Below are 26263 nucleotides of genomic sequence, written 5' to 3'. Positions count from 1 at the left end.
TCTCTCTCTCTCTCTCTCTCCCTCTCACTCTCAATCTCTCTCTCTCCTGGTGCTTTCAGCTGCTCTCTCTCTTTTTCTCTCTTCTTTTTTCTAATGAGTCGGGAGGCCGACAGCAAAGTCAAATGAATTGTGGTCAGTGCTGTGGGTTTATTTGCTGAGAGTAAAAAACAAAACAACAACTAGACCAATTGGGATGGGATTTGCCCCAGAACTTTTTCACTCTATTGTTACACAACAGACCTGAAACATTTATATCATTTTCAGCAGCTCAGTTTCAGTAATTCTGTTCTCAAACTAAAAAGCGACCACTTGTTACTGAGCTGCTCATAGGAGGCTGCATCATTGTTGGAGGGAGAAAATATTTCTGTTATCTTACTTAGATAGACTGAAATGAAAAACAAGCCATTTTGAATATGAATGACAGATGGTTTGACTTACATGATACTGTCAATGTGATGGCATCACTCCACTCTGTTGAGGAATACAAGTACTTTCTACCTTTGCATCTGTATTCTCCACTGTGGGACCAAGTAGCGCTGTGAATCCTGTATTCATTGTGTTTTGGAGGTGTGTTTAAGGTGTTTAGTCTCCATTCATATTCCCATCGAGTGTCTGCACCTTCCTGGATCTCACATCTGACAGTGATTGTCTCACCACTGTATATCTGAGGCCAGTTGGGTTGCAGAGTCACAACAGCCTTGTTGGAAACTGTTCAAACCAAAAATACACAGTTAGAACATAATTAGAAATATAAGATTGAGAGAGAAATATAAAAGATACAAGGCAACATCAAAAGCATAAAAAACTGATACAAATCAAGTCGTATGAAAATAACCTTTGCAATCACATGTTTGTCAGATAAACAGGTCTTACTGAGGACAACAGTCCTCCAGAACACCTGAACCTAAACTTTTACAGGATGCATTTATCTCACAGTGCAGAGAGACTTGACTGTTCAACATCAGTCATTTTGGGGAACAGTTTAATAATCCCATATAGTTGCATCTTTGCTGTCTAGGTTACCAAGCAGGCAGGTTACTGGACATTTTTAAAAGATTCATTAAATTAAATTTTCAATGAACAAGAATCAGAACCTTCTTATTCAGCATTAAGAATTCAAGTTCTTTCAGCATTTCTTTTATTTTTTAGGAGCACATTTCCTTTAATGTGTGTGCTTTCACTTTTGTATGTGTTTTGCAGTTTGTAGCATCTCTGGATTTGCAGCATGTTTTTCTTAATGTTTGTGTTTTCACTCTTCTGTTTGCTTTGTCACTGTACATGTGAACTCTTTTGACACACAGCTGCCAAAGAAACAATTAGTAGCCAAGTGTCCAATTACTTTTGATCTTTTGGTTTCTTGTTATATTGAGAAACTGGGCAAATATTCTTATCATGGTGGCAGCATTACACTGCCATAATATTAAGATATAATATAAGCAAAACTATTTTAGCCTATTGATTTTTGCAACTGGGAAAAGGAGACATGATTTACAATAAAATGATATTTTTCTGGGAGTCCATCTCACAGTTGTTTGAGGTTATAGTAAAAATTTTGCACAATTGAATTTCATAAAAAAATTAGTGCCTCAAATCATGTCAATAGGTCTGTGTCATTTACATTTTTTGTCACACAAAAAACAAACAAATTAAAAAAAAAAAAAATTAAACTGAGGCTTTTTTTAGCTGCTGACAGAAGTCAGACAGTTACACAGATCATTATGATGTTACATTCCTCTGAAACACATACGTTGGGCAAAACTTAAGATAACTTCATCATACATCCAGTTTAGCTGCAGTTCAGCTGAAGCTCTGCTCGTTTTCACAGAACATCAGGTTCAGTTTAGCAGCTGCATTTTAAACTCCTGCAAGTTCAGGTTTAACTGGACCCTGTCTAAACTGCAGCTAAGCTGGTCAGATGCTACGTGACAGAGCAAAAAGCCGCAAAGTTTTCAACTTCAGTTTCTTAGAAGCTTTTAAATCACTGTTCAAGGAAGGTTTTGTTGTAGAATGTTCTAGTATTTATTTTCCAACAAGTCCTCTAGGAAGGACAGTCTCTTATTTTGATCTACTATGTCTGCGTTTATGTATATTATCCATCAATGTCTTTTCATTGAGTCGTCATCACCTTTGTTCCAGGTTTCATCTCCTACTAATCAGCAAGTTTCATTATATCAGTTTGAATTTGTTACATGATGCTAAATGTTCATATACATGTTCAAAGATTCAAAGATCTAAGAAGAGTCTGCAAATACTGTAATAGGACAAATGTGTTAAATCCAACCAGTCATAGATGTTATAGATGTTATGGATAAAACTGAGTGGTGTCATGGAAACATCTTCTATTCTTGTTTTGCATCTTTAAACAACCTGAAGAGGGTTGTAACGATTTATTTTCGCCATCATCAGAGGAGTAAGAGCTACTAACTTATACTCAGTTCTTCATTAACATTCTCATTTTTTGCTATTGATACCAAAATGACTCTTTTTACACTACTGATAACATATTTAAATAATTTATGTTGTATTATTCCACAACAAATTACTTAACTCACCAGTTCTCTGAATGGTGACTGCATTGCTGTCCTCTGTGAAGATCTCTGGGTCTCCTCCTCTTCCTCTTCTTCCTGCTCTGCAGTAATAGATGCCTCCTTGATTAACTCTTGAAACTCTGTTTGGTTCAGCATATCTGATGGGCTGAGCTGCAGAAGATGCTGAGGCACGTCTGAACCAATCATATCTCCAATCAGCAGAGTCGTCCACAGAGCAGGTCAGTGTCACATTGCCGTGTACTGGTATGATGGTTTTGTCTACTGTCAGTGTCGGTTTGGGTTTATTTGCTGTTCAGTTCAGAGCAAAAAACAAAACAAGTAACAAGTGAGATGGAATTTCCCTTAGAAAAACTTTGAACATCAATTAAGTCATTTAGCAAATACCATCATATGGAAGTTGCAAACAGAGCATGTGACATATGACTCTCAGTCGATCACTGATTTGGTAAACAAAACTAACTAACTAACTAACTAACTAACTAACTAACTAACTAACTAACTAACAAGGTACTGTTGATGTTTTACTTTTGTTTTGTTTTGTTTTATTTTTGCTTGTTTTTTGCTTGTTTGCTTGTTTTCTTGGGGTGGGGGGCACACTGCATGTTGACTCCTCTGAAGTTATTCTGTTCTCACGCTAAAGAGGAAGGAAGGGGGTCATATTTTCTGTTTCCTTATCTAACTAGATTGAAACAAAATGACATTCTGAATTTGATATGAACATATTTGACTTACATGATGTCAATGTGATGGCTTCACTCCACTCTGTCAAAAAAAAATCCTTTCTACCCATACACATGAAGTCTACATTATGGGATATAGAAGCACTGCTGATTCTGAATTCTTTGTCTTTACGAGATATGGCCACATTATTTTCTCTCCATTCATATTCCCATCGAGTGGCTGCACCTCCCTGGATCTCACATCTGACAGTGATTGTCTCACCCCTGTATATCAGCCGCCAGTTGGGTTGCAGAGTCACAACAGCCTTGTTGGAAACTGTTCAAACAGAAAAGTAAAGTAGTATGAAAAGAGCTTTGCAATCACACATGTTTGTCAGATAAACAGGTCTTACTGAGGACAACAGTCCTCCAGAACACCTGAACCTAAACTTTTACAGGATGCATTTATCTCACAGTGCAGAGACTTGACTGTTCAACATCAGTCATTTTGGGGAACAGTCTGTAGTTGCATCTTTGTTGTCTAGGTTACCAAGCAGGCAGATTACTGGAAATTATTAGAGGATTCATTAAATTAAATTTTCGATGAACAAGAATCAGAACCTTCTTATTCAGCATTAAGAATTCAAGTTCTTACAGCATTTCTTTTATTTTTTCAGAGCACATTTCTTTTAATGTTTGTGCTTTCACTTTTGTATATGTTTTGCTGTTTGTAGCATCTCTGGATTTGCAGCACGTTTTTCTTAATGTTTGTGTTTTCACTCTTTCACTCTTTCACTCTTTCACTCTCTTTGCTTTGTCACTGTACATGTGAACTCTTTTGACACACAGCTGCCAAAGAAACAATTAGTAGCAAAGTGTCCAATTACTTTTGATCTTTTGGTTTCTTGTTATATTGAGAAACTGAGCAAATATTTTTATCATGGTGGCAGCATTACACTGCCATAATATTAAGATATAATATAAGCAAAACTATTTTAGCCTATTGATTTTTGCAACTGGGAAAAGGAGACATGATTTACAATAAAATGATATTTTTCTGGGAGTCCATCTCACAGTTGTTTGAGGTTATGGTAAATATTTGCACAATTGAATTTCATAAAAGTTTAGTGCCTCAAATCATGTCAATAGGTCTGTGTCATTTACATTTTTGTCATTTAATTATAGTTTGAAACAGCCAAATTAAAAAAAATTAAACTGAGGCTTTTTTTAGCTGCTGACAGATGTCAGACAATAACACAGATCATTATGATGTTACATTCCTCTGAAACACATACGTTGGGCAAAACTTAAGATAACTTCATCATACATCTGGTTTAGCTGTAGTTCTGCTGAAGCTCTGCTTGTTTTGACAGAACATCAGGTTCAGTTTAGCAGCTGCATTTTAAATTCCTGCAAGTTCAGGTTTAACTGGACCCTTTCTAAACCGCAGCTAAGCTGGTCAGATGCTACATGACAGAACAAAAAGCCGCAAAGTTTTCAACTTCAGTTTCTTAGAAGCTTTTAAATCACTGTTCAAGGAGGGTTTTGTTGTAGAATGTTCTAGTATTTATTTTCCAACAAGTCCTCCAGGAAGGACAGTCTCTTATTTTGATCTACTATCTCACCTTTGTTGCAGGTTTCATCTCCCACTAATCAGTAAGTTTCTTTATAGCAGTTTGAATTTGTTACATGATGCTAAATGTTCATATACTGTATATCATTGTTGGACCTCCTGGTATTTATTAGCTGTTGTTTCACATCATTACCTCCTGATGAGGGTTTTAAAGTAGAACTGAATGCCTCTGTCCTTTTTTGGAGTAACTCTACCCTTAAAAACTCAGTATTATCGTTACACAATAAAACAGTATAACAAGTATACAAAGGAGGTGTTGACAAAGTCTCAGGGGAGCAAATATGACAAAAGTGACTTTCACTCTTTAAGGTCTATTCAATACAAAATCTACTAGAGGGTCCAACACATGTTCTGTTTTCTCCATCATCACTTAAAATAAGAACTACTGCTCTATATTCATTCATTCATGTTTTTGTTTTTTCTTATTGATACCACAGTTGTTCTCCCTCACACTTCAGGGACTGTTTGCAGATCTTAAAGAATACATGTTGTTTGATTCAAAAGCAAATGACTTAACTCACCAGTTTCTTGAATAGTGACTTTGTTGCTGTCTTCTGTGGAGAAGACTGGATATCCTCTTCCTCCTCTGCAGTAGTAGATGCCTCCTTGATTAACACTTATTACTCCGTTTGTTTCATATCTGATGGGCTGAGCTATAGAAGAGTCTGAGGTTTGTCTGAACCAGTCGTATTTCCAGTCAGCAGAACCCTCCACAGAGCAGGTCAGTGTCACTCTGCCCCGTACTGGTAAGATGGTTTTGTCTGCTGTCAGTGTGGGCTTGGGTTTATTTTCTGTGACCAAAAACAAACAAACAAATAAACAAACAAAACAACTATGACAACTGGAATGACATTTGCCCTAGAAAAAGTGTTCTACTCCATTAGAAGTTAAGTTATAAACAAATTAAGAAAACTACCATCATATGGAAGTTAAGAACAGAGCATGTGATAACTGCTTTGACTGATAAACTGATATAAATCAAGTAGTATGGAAAGACCTTTGCAGTCACATGTTTGTCAGATAAACAGGTCTTACTGAGGACAACAGTCCTCCAGAACACCTGAACCTAAACTTTTACAGGATGCATTTATCTCACAGTGCAGAGAGACTTGACTGTTCAACATCAGTCATTTTGGGGAACAGTTTAATAATCCCATGTAGTTGCATCTTTGCTGTCTATGTTACCAAGCAGGCAGATTACTGAAATTAAAAAAATATGTTAAATTCATTTTTCTATGAACAAGAATGAGAAGCTTTTATTCAGCATTAAGATTTCAAGTTTATATGATAAAAACAGATGTTGTTGAGATTTGGTGTGAATATCTTTTGTTCACAGCCATATTTCTTATAAACATTCACCTGAAGAAAAGATTTGTATCAGGGGGAAAAAGTTGGTCAAGTAATAAACTGAGGATCACAGTACTGTCAGCAAATTCAATGATGTGTCTGTTCTCATGCTGAGAAAGGACTCACCACTCGGGGGAGCTACTGGAGTAAAGAATCTTACCTGCCATCACTGACTCTGATCATTTTAAAATATACTCAATAAAATAATCTAAAAGCGACCTCACCAATTTAAAATCTAGACTGAAACAAGCTAAAACCATTTCAGCTGAAACATTGAGTTAAACTTCCTTCAGAGAGCTAAGAGATACTGGACTAAATCATTCATTCATTCCGACTTCAGACACTGTTTAAGAATTTAATTTAAAGAATATAAGTTGTTTTATTTCAGAACAAATGACTTAACTGTTCACACTGTTCATAATCAAACTCCAACTTGTCTTTCTAAATGCTGCATATGTGTTTTCTTCACATGCTTTTGTGTTTTCTACAACATTTAAATGTGAATCTTAAGTTGCAGTGCATTTAACTCTCTCGGCCTCCCGTACCCTTTTGACAAAATCTGCTTGAAATTTAAAACTTTAGTTCACAGAAGTCAAACAATATGACCTCAGTTCATCTTTTTTGTTTCATGACAGGTTAGGTGAAGGCAGAAAAGAGATTCACTTGCGCAGCACTCAGCACATTGTGTGTAATAAATCTCATTGTCAAACTCACCATATTTGTTGATCCTCATTGAATCACTGTACTCTGTGTAGTAAACTGGGTTTCCTCTTCCTCCTCTGCACCAGTAGAGTCCTCCCTGTGAGACACTGATCTGTCCAGTTGACTGGAAAACAACATCTTGTGTGTTCAGGGGTTCGGAGTTTTTCTTGCCTTTATACCAGTAATATTTCCAACCAGATGATGGTGGGTCCACAGAGCAGGTCAGGGTCACACTGCCCCCTACTGGAATGTCTCTGTTGTCAGCACTCAGTTTGGCCTTTGGTCTATATGCTGTTAGTTTAGAACAAAGACATTACACTTTTTCTCCTTTGCATAAACATAAAAAAAATGGAGCTATGCACACACTTTGAAAACTTGACGCTCATGTATCATCTATAAACTCTAAGCACAATCCCATTGCTTTCATTCAAACAGAAATTCTAAATCACATTTTTGTCCTCTACATTGCAGATCAGTGTCACACTGTGCCGTCCTCTTATGGTCTTCCTGTCTGCTCTCAGTGTGACCTTGTGTCTGTCTAAGTTTAGAAAAACAATAAAACGAATAAGTGACTGTCATGGACAAGCCATCAAAATGTATTTATATCTTTATATAACACAAAGGAAACACCTGTTTAAAATCATGTATGACTCAAATGAATTTAGACTCTCTGTTTGCACATTTATGTTCATAATCAAACTCCAACTTGTCTTTCTAAATGCTGCATATGTGTTTTCTTCAGATACTTGTATGTCTCAAGAGTCATCACAACATCTGGTCTCCCTACATAAACACGCATTTTGAGGAAAATGCTGTTTTACACCTTTGGGCACTAATCAAGTCATTTCAGAATTTGTATTGATACATGGAGTACAATGATACATACATGATAAAATATGAACACAATAATGGGATGTGATTAAAGGCCCAAAAGCACTGAAAGCGATAATTGTAAAACGTGACTGCAGTGAAATAATCAGAATAAAACGTTTTATTTCTCTCATTTAGAAGCTTTTTTTTCTCACTACTGCTCTCTCTCTCTCTCTCTCTTTCTCTCAGCTGCAGAGAAAAAAGTTTTGGTCGTTTGGTCCTCATTTGACACTCCAAAATTGAAACAGGTTGGATTTGGGGCGTCAAGACAGCTTGACGTGCCTAATATCACTTTTGGTGCGTGTTTGGCCATTAAAAATAAATAAGTGCACTTCAAAATGCATCACACGCTTTCAGTGCGTTTGGGCCTTAAGAGTAATACAGTGGATAACAAATAAGAAATAAATATTTGTATATAATATACAAACAAAAATCATTGATCACCTTCAGAGTGTCCGTAGAAGAGTGTATTCAGCACTAAAATAAAGATTGAAACTTCATCAGACATAATCAAACTGACAGAATGTCAAAATCACACACAAAAAAACAAAAAACAAAAAACAAAAAAACAAAAACAAATAGAGTTTCAGCAGTGGTAACTATTGTTTGATAAATTAAAGATAAGAGGAGAAAAACTCTTTAAAATGAAACATGTAAAATAAAATAGGTAAATCATGAAATTCAAAACTAATATACATAACAATACCTTAAACAATTTACATTTACATTGTGCAAAAACAATCATCCAGCAGTAAATTGAACACAGTCCTTCAATCTAAACTGAGCCAAGTCACCAAACAACATCTGGCCTATAAAACAACCCTGTAGTTAAAAACCATAAGCGTGCTCTGTTCAAGCTCTCAGAGAAACTGGTTCAACCAGTGATACTCTGTAATTCTGACTATTCAGGAACATGTTCTTTAATCTGTGACATGCAAACAGAGAAAGTCAGTAATGTACTTACAGAATAATCCCAGCACACAGATCAAAGTGTACCTCATCCTCACATCCAGCACTGACACTCTGTCACTCAGCTGCTCTGAGTCTGACAAATGTTTCTACTTTGCTTCAATAATAATGCAGCAGAAAGACAAAGAGAGAGGTTACATTTCGGGTAAAGATGAGATCAGAGTTTAGCCTGCCTGTGTTTCCTTCCCTTTCACACAAAGCTCAGACAAGTTCAGTTGGTTTGACCGCAGAAAACTTTGACACGTTTACACTTTCTGGCCACTGTTGCTGCCTGCCTACCTGGGTGGTTGTCGGGACTCATTTCTAAAAACAGCCATGTTACAAACCTCTGGTATGAGGTTACAAAGGCTGATCATGGTTTTATCTTGGTTTGACTGCTGCAAACGTTAACACATTTACACTTCCTGATCACTGCAGAAATACATCAGCTTGTGTCTTGTGCTAAGGTTTGTGCCTGGAAAATGTTATGAATAAAAAATGTATAAACAAGAAGTATTTACTGCACATCCATAAACCATAAAATCATTTACTTTAGACATATCACATCATAAACATGCATAACATTTTATTGTGTTTATTTGTGTATGTTATGTTGTATATGCTCACTGCTCTTGCATCAACAGTGTCTGCATTGTGATGAGGTAGGTGTTGCGTGTGTATATAAATAAACACGTATAATTCTACTGTGTATTCTTGGACACTATATCCTGTATATGTGTATGTGTGTGTTTAATAGTCTCTATAGTGAATTTGATATAAACTGTGGTCAGAACTTGTTATTTACTCTAATTTACTTTTTTTATTTGGTGGTAGATTTGTGTCTATCTGGTCGTTTTATGAAGAAGTCCTGACTTACAAATGTGTTGCCTTCTTATCACTCCAAAGAGCAACAGCAGTTGTGATGATATTATAGTTTCGAACACAAGAAAGCAAATGAAAAAAGTCATCTTAACCCATCAATGAGTAAAATGTTGAACATCCATTTTTCAGTTACAGCAAACAAATTCTGTATTCTATCAGCCTCATTATTCAGAAACAGTATAATTAAATAATTTCTATTATTTGACATTTACAGTATGAATAAACCAACTAAGTTCAGCGTCATTCAACATTTGAACTCAACACATCCATCTATGGTCTGAATTTCTGCTTCTTCCCCAAAAATCTTGAGTTGTTGAAATAAACCTCCAGCAGCAGACTGTTGCTGTCTACCTACTGACCTTTGTCATGGTTGGCTTGATCGTTATTATGGTGGTTAATCTGAGTCTACATCACATATTCAAACAGAAGCCAAATGTCAAGACTCATTTCTAAAAACAGCCATGTTACAAACCTCTGGTATTAGGTTATAAAGGCTGCTTCTGTTTACTGTCATTTACCTGTTCTCATTTCTGTGTTTATGCATTTAGTTTGCTGTTTTTCAGAAATTAAATGCATAAAGGGAAAACAAATCAAAAATAAAATACTTTAAAAATAAACTGTTGCACATTTTGCACCATTGTGTTACACAGTTTACTTAACAAATAGAGCTTGCGTAGAAAAAACAAGCCACTGCTTATCAGCATGACGAAAACAAACCAACTTACCAGTTCCTCTCTACACATAAATATGTGTTGCTGCAATAGCAACACATATTTGATGTGTGGTCATCACATTCACACCAGAGGTGATGTGTTAATACACGGAAAAGAAGAGGTGTGTGATACTGTGCAGGATGTGCAATCATATTTTTAGATGGTAAAATATTTTGGGAGGTAGTAGAAATTGAGTCAAGTGCAATGCATATGAATATAATATAGTAATTACAGAATGTTTTTTAACTGACTGTCTTTGAATACAACTATGACTGGTAGTGACATGTGGAAGTGGACAGTCAATATTTATTTCTCAATCTGAAACATCATACAACAGAAAGTCAGAGGTGTGAGCTTGTGAAAATTTGACATTAAAGTTCTCACTGTGTTTTGCATCTTGAACTCTCCCTATCACCTCAGTCTGCTATCTGCTGTCAACAAGGTGTGAAACATGTCATCTGGCTGACAACATATATTTGGCTTTAACTAAAGACTCTATTTCCTCATTTTCATCAGTTGGTCGAGAGTCTCCCCTGCAGGACTCCTGCTCTGTAGGCATTGAGTGGAGCCTTTGATGGCAGGTTTGATTGACAGGCCGGGCACACAGCACACATCAAATAACAAATCATCACATTGAACAATGAATGTGGCAGCAATAAATAATGAAGGCACACATCAAATAATGAAATTGCAACATCTACTGGTGAAAGCTACACATAGACCTTCAAATAAAGAGATAAAAATATTGACCATTCCACCTCTGTACTAATTATTTGATGGTTTACTGTTAATTGTTTGACCTTTCTATTCATAACAGTCGACATTAATTGCAATGTGCATTTGTTATTTGATGTTTAGCTTTTCATTATTAGATATGGATCAGTAGTGCACCACTCTCCTCTCTACTTCCTCAACTCTCTCTGGCGTCTGCCCTCTGATCAGCTCACATTAGGAAGGACATGTGGACTCACACCTTTGGTAGTGTGCAATTAGGTGACAACACTAGTTCACTCAATTATATAAATGTATAAAGTATATATTATGTAAATATAAAAAGCATTTAGAAACACCACTGACTGTTTACTGCAGAAAAAAAGTTTATTGATGTCTAACAAAAATAAAGCACATACAGCACCAGTAAATTCATTTGTAAATAGACAAGAAAACTTTCCAGTATAATAACAGCAAAAGTTACATGTAATAGTTGATAGCAGTTCATTACATATACAAAAGTAATTGTTGACGTCCATCCTGGAGCTTTTTCATCTAACACTGAAAAATATGCTGACTTTAAAGCTGCAGTACCACCTGGGTAATGTCGTTTAAACATTTCAAACTGATACCTCCTGCTGCTTTTTGAAACAGCCTGCTATCAAATTTTTTAAAATAAAGGGACAAAATAACTGTAAAAATAAAAATAATAATACTACAGTGCATAAATACTAAATGGGAATAAACCTCAGTAGTCTTGTACTTTCTGCTAAAAAAGAGAGTATTAAATCCACATGATGTAAGTATTTTATATCATCTGCTATTAAATTAACTGTACAAAACATTGAGCATGGCTGATATTTGGATAGCAGAGTTGCACACAATAGTCATATAAAATGCTGTTAACCATATTTATTTGGCCTTGTCCATACAGCTGTCTTTACAGACCTGAAAGACAACCACAAAAAACAGACATATAGGGTTATTCAAGATGTAAAATATGCTTTCAACATGCTATTATGACATATAATCCATTTAATGATCAGTAGAATTAATCATTACAGTCTGCATATAACATGGCAGAATTATTACCAAGAGATGTTCCTGGTTTAACTTCAGAATAAACAGCTTCATCAGTTGCTGCAGGAGTTGATTTTCCTATAAATGGAGAGAAGATTAGTCTGAAACATTTGCCAGTAATGTGATAATTTACAATGATAATGTACTGAAGGGTTGTCAGGGTTAATGTCTCCACTGATAATAAAAGAATAACAGTATTGTAATGCTCACAGTGCTCAAAGCAGTCACACAGCAGAGTATTATGGCTTTAACAGGATTTAGTGAACATACTGATACTGAATATACATACTGATGTATAAATACTGTTCTTCATCACTGCAAACACACATAATGTAAAATAAACATACATTCCAACACAATATATTCAAAAAGTAATTATTACAAACACCTACAATTTTGCAAACATTGAGCACATTACATACATTACACTGTGTCTAAGACCAACATGATGGTTGGTGTAGACTTTACTTACCGTTGTGTTTCTTGGCTTTGCCTTTATTGTGATAGTTAACCTGGGCATACATTAGATTATCATCTAAAACAGAAACCAGATGTCAGGATTTGTTTGTTCAGCAGACATATACAGCTGGATTGATGAATGGATGGATTGACAGGTAAAATGAAAATAAAAGAAATTTGGGATCCTTGTCTTCTTTTTTAGAAACAGAATTTAAAATGTATAAAAGGAAAATCAAAATCCACACAAATCAGTTGTTGTCATTGAAACTTCAGTTTCTGTGTATTGTTTGTTTTTTGAGAAATGTCTTGTCCTTGAGAGTTTAGTCTGGTTCAGAATCTGTTGATGTTATAATTCAGTAAAACTCTCTGGTATGTTCTATTGTGCCACACAAATAAGCACGACTTCATGTGCAACCGCAATTTTAGAAAGGCATTAACTTGACCAAAAAAAATCATAATACATATCAAAATCTGAAATAATCATCTCAGTGACTTCAGTTAACTATAGTTTTATATCAAATCTATGAAGTCGGAATATATAAGAAACAAATTATACACAAGGGCATAAAATAACTAGCTAATGTATATGAAACAGACCATTTTACCATTTTAGAGTCTACAAGCTCCTTTATGTGAGCAGGGATTGACAATATCTGCCTCAAGCAGCTCCCAGTGGCAGTAGTACCAGAGGTGACTTAGATTATTTTAACTACATGCTGACCCATAATTACATACAGTGTAATTAACAAATAATTATATATGACACATTTTCAATAAAACAGATATGCGAGACTGTACCTGCAGCAGATCCTATCTTCACATCAGCGTAAACAGAGCTCTCCACTGTTTCATGTCGCTTCCCTGTTCAGATGATCAAAGATTGATTGATTGATTGATTGATTGATTGATTGAATTGTTTATTTAAGTGTCCTGCACCTCTCTGGTGCCCAGCCCATATGGGCTTACAAGACACTAGACAATAATAACCAGGATGGCCACTGACAGATCATGATGTACAGTTCCACAAATTCAGAAAGAGCATTTTGGAACATTTAGTTTACATGGAAGAAATGTCTCGTTATGATGGATACAATGTTCTCTGTCTTAGCTGCCAAGCATCTTCTGTAAATCTCGCGAGAATAAAAATCTCTATATTAAAAAGCCAACTCAACATATCAGCGTCAGACAACCAAAACGAATCAGGGTTTTTCAATTGGATCTTTTCAAACAAACAATTCCTCAAATCATTGTACAAAGGGCAATAAAATACAAAATTAAATTCATCCTCGACAACATCAAGATCACAAAAAACACATAAACTTCAGAAATACTTTTATATCTGCCTACCTCAATTGCCGGTGGTTAAATACCAATTATTAACTGAGCACAAAGGGACCTTTGCATTCTCTGTAAATTTAACTTTATATATGGTTCTGTATCATAATCGTCTTTGATTTGAATGTAGTTTTGAGCTTTGGCTTCTCACAAATGTCCTCCTGCCATTGCTCCTTATAGATCTTTAATAATTTTTGTTTGACTGTATTTATATTACACTTCAAGTTATTCCTGAAAATAAAATTCAAGTCAGAAAGTGAAAATATTGCAGCAACCTTTCTAGACCAAGGATAATTGTGTGCTCGATCCCAGTTAAAAATCTTTTTGGTCAGTTGTTCCTCTGGCATCTGAATAAGGCGGCTCCACAACCATTTAAACTCTCTGATTTTTAAGACATGACTCCCATCCCATGTCCCCTTCAACAGCTCACTTATCTGTCAATTTATGCACCCCAAGAAACACATCATGGCTCGATTCTGGATGGCCATCTTTAAAACCCCACACCCCTGCAGCATAGAATGAAATTGAACTGACCACTGAGTCATAAAGTTTAGTGAAAGTTGACAAACTAAGTTCAGGACACAAGTTCATTTTATTCAGTACAGACCATAGCACTCCTCCTGCTGATTCTGCCAGTGGTTGAATTACCTCTGTAAAGCACATATTTTCATTCAAAACCAAACCAAGATATGTATAAGAACTAGTGTACTTTAGAGGCACTGTGGATTTTGTCACTATTGATAATCAGTCTCCATTTACTACACCATAAACTCAAAATATGAAACATTTTTTTGTAAATTGATCTGCCTCTGCAACCAACACAATATCATCAGCATATAATAAAATACTGAAATTCATATTATCAATCACTATACCTAGATTGGCCTGTTTAATTTTTCAGCTAAATCTTTTACATCAAAGAAATGCATAAAAAAATAAATGTATCTTTTCTCTTTGTTTAGGCTGCTGGCAGACGAAAACACCTCTGAACTATTTATTGCATATCATTTGAGTACTCACCCGTCTTAGCAACGTTTTTAAGTTCGATCGAAGAATATGTAATATCCTGGGATTCTTCTGCATCTGAAACATACTTATTTTTTAGTCAAAGGATTTTATATCAATTAATTGTAATTAGTTCCCTTAAATTATGTAATTGAGTATTTCTGACTGCTCTGTGTAAATCAAAAGGTATATACTGTACCATTTTCAGTGTCCTCAGAGCCTTTGATTGATTCATAGAGACAGGCATCACCTACAGAGCAGTTAATATCAAGCCAAGGTACATTATAATATGTATTGTTATGACAGGACAGAAGGACAATAATATTTCAGGACTCTGTCTAGTAGTTTAGGTTCAGTTCAAGTCCAAACAATGTGAAACCATGTTATACTCTGATCTTTTGTGCATGTGGTTAAACAGCTGACACGTCTTTGAGACTTTTGATTAATGTTCTTTGAAAATCAGCTGATCAGAAACTGAGTGTAAAAATGTTCAGGTTAGAGTTAATGGTAAGTCCAACAAATGAATCAGGATTAGTTTGAAGACTGACCATGGAGAGAAGAGGAGTTTTCATTATGTTCAGTTTCATTCTGATTGGTGCTCTCAGGCTGGATCGGCCTAAAACATTTAGCAAATACATTAAATTTAATAAGAAACATGGAAGGTACTGCTGTTATGTTCAAAATGAGAGAAGATGGTTTTGTACCAACCTGATAAAGTGTGAATCTGTGAAAAAGATACATGTGTTGTTACATCTGGTTGTTTTGCAAATTTTTCCGATTATTCATCAGAATACTATGTATTTGAAAAATGAAAACATAAAACTCTTAACATCAGAAGGAAAAAGTCTCACCTTTGGATCGTCTGTAGCGATACAACAGGAGCAGGAGAATAATAAGTATAATTCCACAAACCAGCCCAACAATTAATGGTATAAGAGATGAAGAGCTGTCAGGCCTGGACACTGCTGTAATAGATAATAAATTATAACTATTAATACGATCAATTAAGTTCTATAACACTTTTCTTAAACTGAAGTGTTTTAATAAAATAAGTGAAGTCACATCAAGTCTTAGTAAAGACAAAAAATCTAGGATACAAAAAAAGTCGACTTCTGCAGCACAAACACATAAATACAAACACATTAATATACAAATCTAGAAGTATGAAAACACAAACACATATACACACACTAAACACACAATAAACAGTATGTATAAACATGTATGTGTTGCTATACAGTGTGATTTGAGTCATGACCACTGATGCAACTTTATTCAGCTGAAAAGAAAACAATCTTTGACTGATCATTCATTTACATTTGTATTTTATAATTTAAAAAAAATTAATTTTATGTTTAATTATTGAATTACCTGAGGTTCAGTATAAAACAAGTTCTCTTACACAATCCAATATGTGAAATCAGCTGAAACTAAACCTGTAAATTTCTAATTCTGTAAAGTATTTGACCACATTTCTTTCTAGGACAGTAACACAGTTTACAAGAAAGAAAATGCATGAATTGTTTTAATCCTACTCACCCTTAACTGACATCCAACCCTGCTGTGATTCTTTTCCTGAGTATTTACACTTGTAGAGGCCTTCGTCTGACTTTGACACTGCAGAGATATTCAGCTCCCCTCTGGTATCATTTTGGATAAGTTTGTCATTTTGATAGAAAAACACGTTGGAAAGTAATTCTCCTCTCTTCAGTTTGCAGCCAAGAGTAACAGAATCTCCCTCAGTCACAGGATGCACAGGGCTCACCAGGATAATATCTGCATCTGTAAAACAGTCAAAGAATATGAAGTTTCAGTCAGAGACCAGCTGCTGACCTTTAGAACAAGGTGACATAAAACCATGAGAATAGATCACACATATGCCTTTATTTTTCTCCAACTAATTTATCTCACAGAATCAGTGTAGCTGAGCAAAGACCCAACATTTCAGCTTTATTACATACATGTCTTGTAACTGTAAATATACTAGTTATGGCTAGTTAGCTCTAGAGCTAACAGGTACACATGAAAGAAACGGTGGATGGCTATTGACACAAAAACACTTCTGACTAAATCAGCATGTTAATTTTATCATCAAGAATAAAGAAAGGTCTTGCTGCACACCAAAAAAACTGTGGACCAAACATCTTGGATCTATAAAATATTAATTTCCAGTTACTTAAATAAATACGAAGAAGCTTTAATTTTGTCCACAGATGAGTTTTGGTTTGAAGGAAGCCCTTTCATAATTTATTTATTCTTTTGTATTACCTGTGTTTGACAAGAACATGACTAAATTATAATGTTGTGCAGAGGACGTCTGATTTTCTAATTGATTGGATGATGTTTCTTTATGATAATATTAAGGAAATATAGTTTAATGAGCTTTTAATTTTGTTAAAGAAACAATAATATAACATAATTTTTCTATCAAAAGGTTAGGAATATAACTTGACTGTCTACACAGGAAGTGTAGTTAGTGACACCATGTTGAAAATAATTTAAATACAAGATGAAAATAAAATCAAATGTAATGTAAACATACTCTGTATAGTGATGTTGACTGCATTGCTGAACTCTCCTGATCCAGACTCACACCAGAACACTACATCTCTCTGTTCTGAACTGTAGATTTTGCATGTGGATCCAGTCATTAACCTCCAGTTAGAACAGTATGACCAGTAGTGGTCCTCAGGAAACCTCCTCACTTTCCACTTAGTAGAGTTTCCTTCACAGCTCACTGAGACATAGTCATAGGTGAAGTGCTGCACTCTGTCAGGACTCACTTTGAGAGTCACTGCTGAATGAACATCTGAAAAACAACATGTAATGAAGAGCAAACCAAGTACAGAGATATTAAAATGAAAAAAGATCACAATGCAAATAATCCTCCTTTTTGTATTTCTAATACTACTTATTGATGCAGATTAAGAACATCTTAATAGCACAAATTGTGCAGAAGCTGCAGTATTCTGGCAAAACTGAGTATTAAAGAACAGGTTCACAATCTTTTAAGTCTGTCCTAAAACAACAGACAGGGTCTCAAATGAACATTGACACAGGTTTTTCTTTTTGTTCATACTGGTCATTAACAGATCCCTCCATAATGCACTTTCTATTGTATGTAAGTGACAAGGCACAAAATCCACAAGCCTCTGTCCAATATATATATTTATTGTATATTATCTTGTGTATTATTTAATTTTATTTGAAGGCAATGTGAGACTTCATCAGTCAAATCAGTCAGATCAAGTCAATATCCTTCAAAGTTTCTGTCTTTTTGGTGCCAAATTCCCTCTTTTTGTAACAATCCTTCCACTGCAGCTGAACAGGAAAACACTGCCTGTCGAGACACGAGAGATTTTTTTACTACAAACTGTGGAAGATATCCACTTTATTTGACTGACTCAGACGGCTGAAGCTTCATATTATCTTCGGATAAACTTTTAAATAAATTTTTCCTCAAAACAAGGACTGTAGATTTTGTCCCCCATCACTTATGTTGCAAACACATTTGGAGGTGATCTTTTAATGGTCAGTATGAACAGCAGGAATGATTACAGCCAGAAAAATCTGTTTCAGTTTTCATATGGGCACCTGACAACAAACTTGAAAAATTGTGAACCTATTCTTCAAGAACATACAGAGCATATGGACAGTGAAGAAAATAAGTCTGCTGCAGAGCTGTTTGAGGTGTTTTATGGATATTTTGATTATTTTTTCTATATTGAAAACTTGCTACCAAGATACTGACAAGCAGTAAACTATCTACTTTTATCTTTCAAACACACAGGGAATGTGTTTCTCATAATAAATTATGTTTCATTGTCTCTATATATAGTCAGTGTGTTTCTCTTATCTGTCTGAGTTTTCTCAGGTTTCTAGCTGTTTCTGTACTTTCTGTCCGTTTACCTGCTTTGTTGCCAGATTTTGACTATAGTCTGCCTACACATCTGTCTGACCACTACATAAAGTCTCCTTTAACTACACCTGTCCTGCCTGCTGTGTAAGTAAAAGTAATGATTACTAGCAGTAAGATGAGCTCAGGTATCCAGAGTAAAAGAACTCTTTGCAAAGAGGAGTAAAGCTTGGTTTCAATGACAAGTAAAATCCTAATTTCTCAATTTTTTGGTGTTGTCATGTTTTGAGATGAGATTGAAGAAGGAAATCCAGCCCATCCAGAAAGGTCATAGGGTCACGACAATCAATACATATCATCCATCGGGGGAGCATAATGTACACAGTCAATTATTTGCTACAGTGGACATTAGTTTTCAAGATCTGTTTGCCACAACCAAAAAACAGGATGAACCCAGATAATGACATCACAACTGACAAAAACAAACTCACCTCCAGACCAAACAAACTCAGCTTTGCTGTAATGAGTGTAAAACACTGGGTCTCCTCTTCCAGCTCTACACATATATCCTGCTGTGTGTGTCGACCCATGAATGATGTAGGAATCCTGTTCAGTCCCATTGGTGCTACCAGGTAGCAGCTCATCACTGTAGGAGTTGTCTGATGGTTTGGGAACAGTCTTATACCAGTAGAACCTCCATCCTGCAGATGGATGTTCAACCTCACAGCTCAGATTTACTGAGTCTCCAGGACTCAGCCATGATGGAGACACAGTGAGGACAGACTCTGGTTCATCTGTTGGAAAGTGATTTTCTCAGAATGAAAAAAAATAATGATGCAGATACACATACAGTAAACTATCTCCAAATAAATGAAAAAAAAATGAAATAATATAAAGAAATATAAATAAATATAAATAAATAAATAAATAAATAAAACACAAAAAAATGAGTAATTTACATTTTCAGTGTGAAAGAAATATGATCTGACTTATGTAATATTGTCAGTTTGAAGGCATCACTCCACTCTGTTGAAGATTGTTCACTTTTCATTCTGCCCAAACACTTGTAGTCTCCACTGTCTGATGTCAAAGCAGAACTGATCCTGTATTCATTTTGTATTTGAGGTTTTATTGAGCTGGGTGTTTCCCATTCATACTCCCACTTAGTGTCTCCTCCATCCTTGATGTCACATCTGAGAGTGATCGCCTCTCCACTGTATATCTTTGGCCAGTTGGGTTGCAGAGTCACAACCGCTCTGCTTGAGACTGTTTGTGTTCAAGAATCACCAACAAGGATACAAAAATGACAAAAGGTTAAATCATCATAAAACAAAATGATTGTTTTCCTTGATCTCAATAAGTATTCATAAACACACATTGATGTTTCTACATTTTGTATTCCAACAAAACATTGTCAAACTCACCATATTTGTTGATAGTGATTGAATCACTGTTCTCTGTGTAGTAAACTGGGTTTCCTCTTCCTCCTCTGCACCAGTAGACTCCTCCCTGTGAGACACTCCTCCAATCAACTTGTCCAGTTGTTTGGAAAACAGCATCTTGTGTGTTCAGGGGTTCAGAGGTTTTCTCATCTCTGTACCAGTAATATTTCCAACCAGATGATGGTGGGTCCACAGAGCAGGTCAGGGTCACACTGCCCTCTACTGGAATGTCTCTGTTGTCAGCACTCAGTTTGGCCTTTGGTTTATATGCTGTTAGTTTAGAACAGAGACATTAAAAGGTAATTATTGTCCCTCTATAGTCCACTTTCAAGGAAGATATATACAAAGATATTAATTTAATCACTGTGATCTTTAATCAGTTAATAAAATAAATCTTATCTAATCTTAATATATTTTATATCTAAATAGGTGATATAATGTTAGATATATTATCTAAATATATGCTAACAAACATTTATTTTATTAAAATGTTAAGTTTTCAGTTTAGAACAAAGACATAATGTAATTATTGTCCCTGTGATTTAGTCCAATTTAAATAACTTGGTTGAGAACATAATGAATTTCACGTAATCTTGATGGGAGTCCCAAGCACACAGAAAATATTGATTTAATCACTTTGATCTGCACCATGAGTCATTGTTTTATATTCGCTTTAATCTGTTAACAATGAATCAATTAAGTATATTTCAAATGCTACAAGACACTGAATGATGGCTTGTCTTCAAAAACAAACACAATTATTTACTGATCAATCCTGAGAAGTTGACTAATTCTTGAGGAAAGAAATATTTTCTGTTGAATTATTCAGACACAGATAGGTGGAAACTCAAAAACAGATGAAACACAGTCCAACTTACATGACACTGTCAACCTGATGAGATCACTTCTTTCTGTTGAATACAAGTCTATTTTCTGTTTATCCTTACACCTGTAGTTTCCACACTGTAAAAAGTAGCTCTAAAACTCCAGTATTCACTGTTTTAGAGGTTTTTCTTTGGTTGTTTTCCATTCATACTCCCACTCAGTGTCTCCACTATCTTTGATCTCACATCTTAGAGTGATTGACTCACCACTGAATATCTGAGGCCAGTTGGTTTGCTGTGTTACAAGATTTCGTCCCTGCTCTTAATAACCCTGTCAAAATCCCCCAACCAATAAGCCAGGTGTAGTGTTGATCAATGAAATGATCCCTGCCTTCTTGCAGGCATGTTCGCTTTACTTCTTAGAGTGTCCCGTACAGGCGGGTACTCCTTAACTGGGTTCATCCACTCCCGCCCTCCAGGGCTTTATTAAATATACTTCTCTTGCTTTCTTTACGACTTTTGGATTAATTTATACACCAGCACCCGTACGTTTTACTATAGTAGCTGCATACAGTATTATAGTAGCCACATGGCACAGCGCCCACATGTTTGAAAAAATGTCACCTTCATCATAACGTTGCTATGGTTAAACCTGTGTAAGAATGGCGAGATGGTCGCTTGAACTTCATTTTTTATATGTAAAATTGAAGTGTTACGCGTTACAAGGACCTACAGTTGTAGTTTTACTTCTTTTTGGAGCCCACAGTTGTAGTTTTCTCAGGCTGGTTAGCAGCTCCTCCATCCGGACCGCTGCTAGTGTGAAGCCACTGACACACTGTTAGCTTAGCCTGTTAGCATCTGCTGCCACCAATAGCCTATTCAGACCAAATCAGGCGGTGCTGCGTTCAGCTGCAGAGTCAAGCGGAGGTGTGTGGAGTTGTTGGTGTGTTTATTTGTGCTCAACAATGTCAACAATGTCACCTCCCCCCCCCCCCCCCCCTCTCTCTCTCTCTCTCTCTTTCAATCTCTCTCTCTCCTGGTGCTTTCAGCTGCTCTCTCTCTTTTTCTCTCTTCTTTTTTCTAATGAGTCGGGAAGCCGACAGTAGAGTCAAATGAATTATGGTCAGTGCTGTGGGTTTATTTGCTGAGAGTAAAAAACAAAACAACAACTAGACCAATTGGGATGGGATTTGCCCCAGAACTTTTTCACTCTATTGTTACACAACAGACCTGAAACATTTATATCATTTTCAGCAGCTCAGTTTCAGTAATTCTGTTCTCAAACTAAAAAGCAACCACTTGTTACTGAGCTGCTCATAGGAGGCTGCATCATTGTTGGAGGAAGAAAATATTTTCTGTTATCTTACTTAGATAGACTGAAATGAAAAACAAGCCATTTTGAATATGAATGAAAGATGGTTTGACTTACATGACACTGTCAATGTGATGGCTCCACTCCACTCTGTTGAGGAATACAAGTTCTTTCTACCCTTACAACTGTAGTCTCCACTGTAGGACCGAGTAACACTGCGAATCCTGTATTCATTGTGTTTTGGAAGTGTGTTTATGGTGTTTGTTCTCCATTCATATTCCCATCGAGTGTTTGCACCTCCCTGGATCTCACATCTGACAGTGATTGTCTCACCACTGTATATCAGAGGCCAGTTGGGTTGCAGAGTCACAACAGCCTTGTTGGAAACTGTTCAAACCAAAAATACGCAGTTAGACACAACTAGAAATATAAAATTAGGAGAGAAAAATGAAGAAATACAAGGCAACATCAAAAGCATAAAAAACATATAAATCAAGTAGTATGAAAAGAGCTTTGCAATCACATGTTTGTCAGATAAACAGGTCTTACTGAGGACAACAGTCCTCCAGAACACCTGAACCTAAACTTTTGCATGATGCATTTATCTCACAGTGCAGAGAGACTTGACTGTTGAACATCAGTCATTTTGGGGAACAGTTTAATAATCCCATGTAGTTGCATCTTTGCTGTCTAGGTTACCAAGCAGGCAGATTACTGGACATTTTTAAAAAAATATGTATTAAATTCAATTTTCCATGAACAAGAATGAGAAGCTTTTATTCAGCATTAATATTTAAAGTTTATATGATAAAAACAGATGTTGTTGAGATTTGGTGTGAATATCTTTTGTTCACAGCCATATTTCTTATAAACATTCACCTGAAGAAAAGATTTGTATCAGGGGGGAAAAAGTTGCTCAAGTAATAAACTGAGGATCACAGTACTGTCAGCAAATTTAATGATGTGTCTGTTCTCATGCTGAGAAAGGACTCACCACTCGGGGGAGCCACTGGAGTAAAGAATCTTACCTGCCATCACTGACTCTGATCATTTTAAAATATACTCAATACAATAATCTAAAAGCCACCTCACCAATTTAAAATCTAGACTGAAACAAGCTAAAACCATTTCAGCTGAAACATTGTGTTAAATGATTTTTGAATCACTGTAATGAACATGTCATCAAGAATGTATTTTTATTTTTAAAGAGCAGAAAGGAAACACCTGTCTCAAATTATGTTTAATTCAATGTTCAAATGAATTTAGACTCTCTGTTTTCACGTTTATGTTGATAATCAAACTCTAACTTATCTTTCTAAATGCTGCATATGTGTTTTCTTCAGATACTTGTGTGTCTCAAGGGTCATCACAACATCTGGTCTCCCTACATAAACACGCATTTTGAGGAAAATGCTGTTTTACATCTTTGGGCACAAATCAAGTCATTTCAGAATATGTATTGATACATGGAGTAAAATGATACATACATGATAAAATATGAACACAAAAATGGGATGTGATTAAAGGCCCAAAAGCACTAAAAGCGATAAAACGTGACTGCAGTGAAATAATCTGAATAAAACGATTTATTTCTCTCATTCAGAAGCTTTTTTCTCACTACCGCTCACTCTCTCTGTCTCCGGCTCCTCCTCCTTCTCTCTCTCTCTCTCTCTCTCTCTCTCTCTGAGTTTGGGCGTCAAGACAGTTTTGGCACAACTGTTTTGCATCTTAACACAACCTGTAGAGGGTTGTAACGATTTATTTTCGCCATCATCAGAGGAGTAAGAGCTACTAACTTATACTCAGTTTTCCATTAACGTTCTCATTTTTTGCTATTGATACCAAAATTACTCTTTTTACACTACTGATACCATATTTAAATAATTTATGTTGTATTATTCCACAACAAATCACTAAACTTACCAGTTTTCTGAATAGTGACTGCATTGCTGTACTTGGTGAAGATCTCTGGGTCTCCTCCTCTTCCTCTTCTTCCTCTGCAGTAATAGATGCCTCCTTGTGAGACCTTGTTAACTGGTTTAACATTTGTGATGGGTTGATATGCAGAAGAGCCTGAAATTTGTCCAATCCACTCATATCTCCAATCAGCAGAGTCGTCCACAGAGCAGGTCAGTGTCACACTGCCGTGTTCTGGTATGATGGTTTTGTCTGCTGTCAGTGTGGGTTTGGGTTTATTTGCTGTTCAGTTCAGAGCAAAAAACAAAACAAGTAACAAGTGAGATGGAATTTCCCTTAGAAAGACTTTGAACATCAATTAAGTCATTTAGCAAATACCATCATATGGAAGTTGCAAACAGAGCATGTGACATATGACTCTCAGTCGATCACTGATTTGGTAAACAGACCTAACTAACTAACTAACTAACTAACTAACTAACTAACTAACTAGGTACTGTTGATGTTTTATTATTGCACAGTGTTTTGTTTGCTTGTTTTCTTGGGGGAGCAACATACAGCACACTGCATGTTGACTCCTCTGAAGTTTTTCTGTTCTGACACTAAAGAGGAAGGAAGGGGGTAATATTTTCTGTTTCCTTATCTAACTAGATTGAAACAAAATGACATTCTGAATTTGATATGAACATATTTGACTTACATGATGTCAATGTGACGGCTTCACTCCACTCTGTCAAAAAAAAATCCCTTCTACCCATACACATGAAGTCTACAGTATGGGATATAGAAGCACTGCTGACTCTGAATTCTTTGTCTTTACGAGATACGGCCTCACTATTTTCTCTCCATTCATATTCCCATCGAGTGTCTGCACCTCCCTGGATCTCACATCTGACAGTGATTGTCTCACCACTGTATATCAGAGGCCAGTTGGGTTGCAGAGTCACAACAGCCTTGTTGTAAACTGTTCAAACAGAAAAGTAAAGTAGTATGAAAAGACTTTTGCAATCACACATGTTTGTCAGATAAACAGGTCTTACTGAGGACAACAGTCCTCCAGAACACCTGAACCTAAACTTTTACAGGATGCATTTATCTCACAGTGCAGAGAGACTTGACTGTTCAACATCAGTCATTTTGGGGAACAGTTTAATAATCCCATGTAGTTGCATCTTTGCTGTCTAGGTTACCAAGCAGGAAGATTACTGGACATTTTTAAAAAACATATATTAAATTCAATTTTCTATGAACAATAATGAGAAGCTTTTATTCAGCATTAAGTTTATATGATAAAAACAAATGTTGTTGAGATTTGGTGTGAATAGATTTTATTTGCATTCCAGGACAGTTTGTTCACAGCCATATTTCTTATAAACATTCACCTGAAGAAAAGATTTGTATCAGGGGGAAAAGTTGGTCAAGTAATAAACTGAGGATCACAGTACTGTCAGCTAATTTAATGATGTGTCTGTTCTCATGCTGACAAAGGATTCACCACTCGGGGGAGCCACTGGAGTAAAGAATCTTACCTGCCATCACTGACTCTGATCATTTTAAAATATACTCAATACAATAATCTAAAAGCCACCTCACCAATTTAAAATCTAGACTGAAACAAGCTAAAACCATTTCAGCTGAAACATTGAGTTAAATGATATTCAACATCAAGGAAAAGTCCACAAATAATACTGCATTAAGCAGTCATGTGCTTTCCAAACATTTATAAGTAAAACTGAGCAGCATTAGTGAAGAACCCTCAACTCCTTTATTGTGTCTGTATACAAACTGAAGTGTCAAACAAATGTTGTATTATTACCATGATAAAGGATTTCAGACATTTACAAACTTCCTTCAGAGAGCTAAGAGGTACTGGACTAAATCATCCATTCATTATGGTTCTTGTTACCACATATGCTTCTCTTCCACACTTCAGACACTGTTTAAGAATTTAATTTAAAGAATATAAGTTGTTTTATTTCAGAACAAATGACTTAACTCACCTGTTTCCTCAATGGTGAC

At 35.8% G+C, this 26263-nt stretch overlaps 1 protein-coding gene and 1 long non-coding RNA gene across 2 annotated transcripts in view; both read right to left on the bottom strand.

Annotated features, from left to right (window-relative positions):
* Positions 1-26263, bottom strand: part of LOC121890086 — a 364377-nt gene that overhangs the window by 223496 nt on the left and 114618 nt on the right. The window contains exons 8-11 of the mRNA XM_042402354.1: positions 22625-22714; positions 3282-3455; positions 2553-2837; positions 439-708 (exon numbers count right to left, since the gene is read on the bottom strand). Coding sequence (XP_042258288.1) covers positions 439-708; positions 2553-2837; positions 3282-3455; positions 22625-22714 — 819 coding nt within the window. The remainder of the gene's footprint in view (positions 1-438; positions 709-2552; positions 2838-3281; positions 3456-22624; positions 22715-26263) is intronic.
* On the bottom strand, positions 7099-9046 carry LOC121890099. Its single transcript, XR_006093685.1, has 3 exons — positions 8725-9046; positions 8205-8237; positions 7099-7181 (listed from the first exon to the last, which is right to left on the bottom strand). It is a non-coding gene; the product is annotated as an uncharacterized LOC121890099 (long non-coding RNA).

The sequence above is a fragment of the Thunnus maccoyii genome, chromosome 22 (assembly GCF_910596095.1).
Source record: "Thunnus maccoyii chromosome 22, fThuMac1.1, whole genome shotgun sequence".
In the NCBI taxonomy this organism is placed as follows: domain Eukaryota; kingdom Metazoa; phylum Chordata; class Actinopteri; order Scombriformes; family Scombridae; genus Thunnus; species Thunnus maccoyii.
Note: the sequence above shows the minus strand (reverse complement) of the source record. Positions and strands in the feature narration are given on the sequence as shown.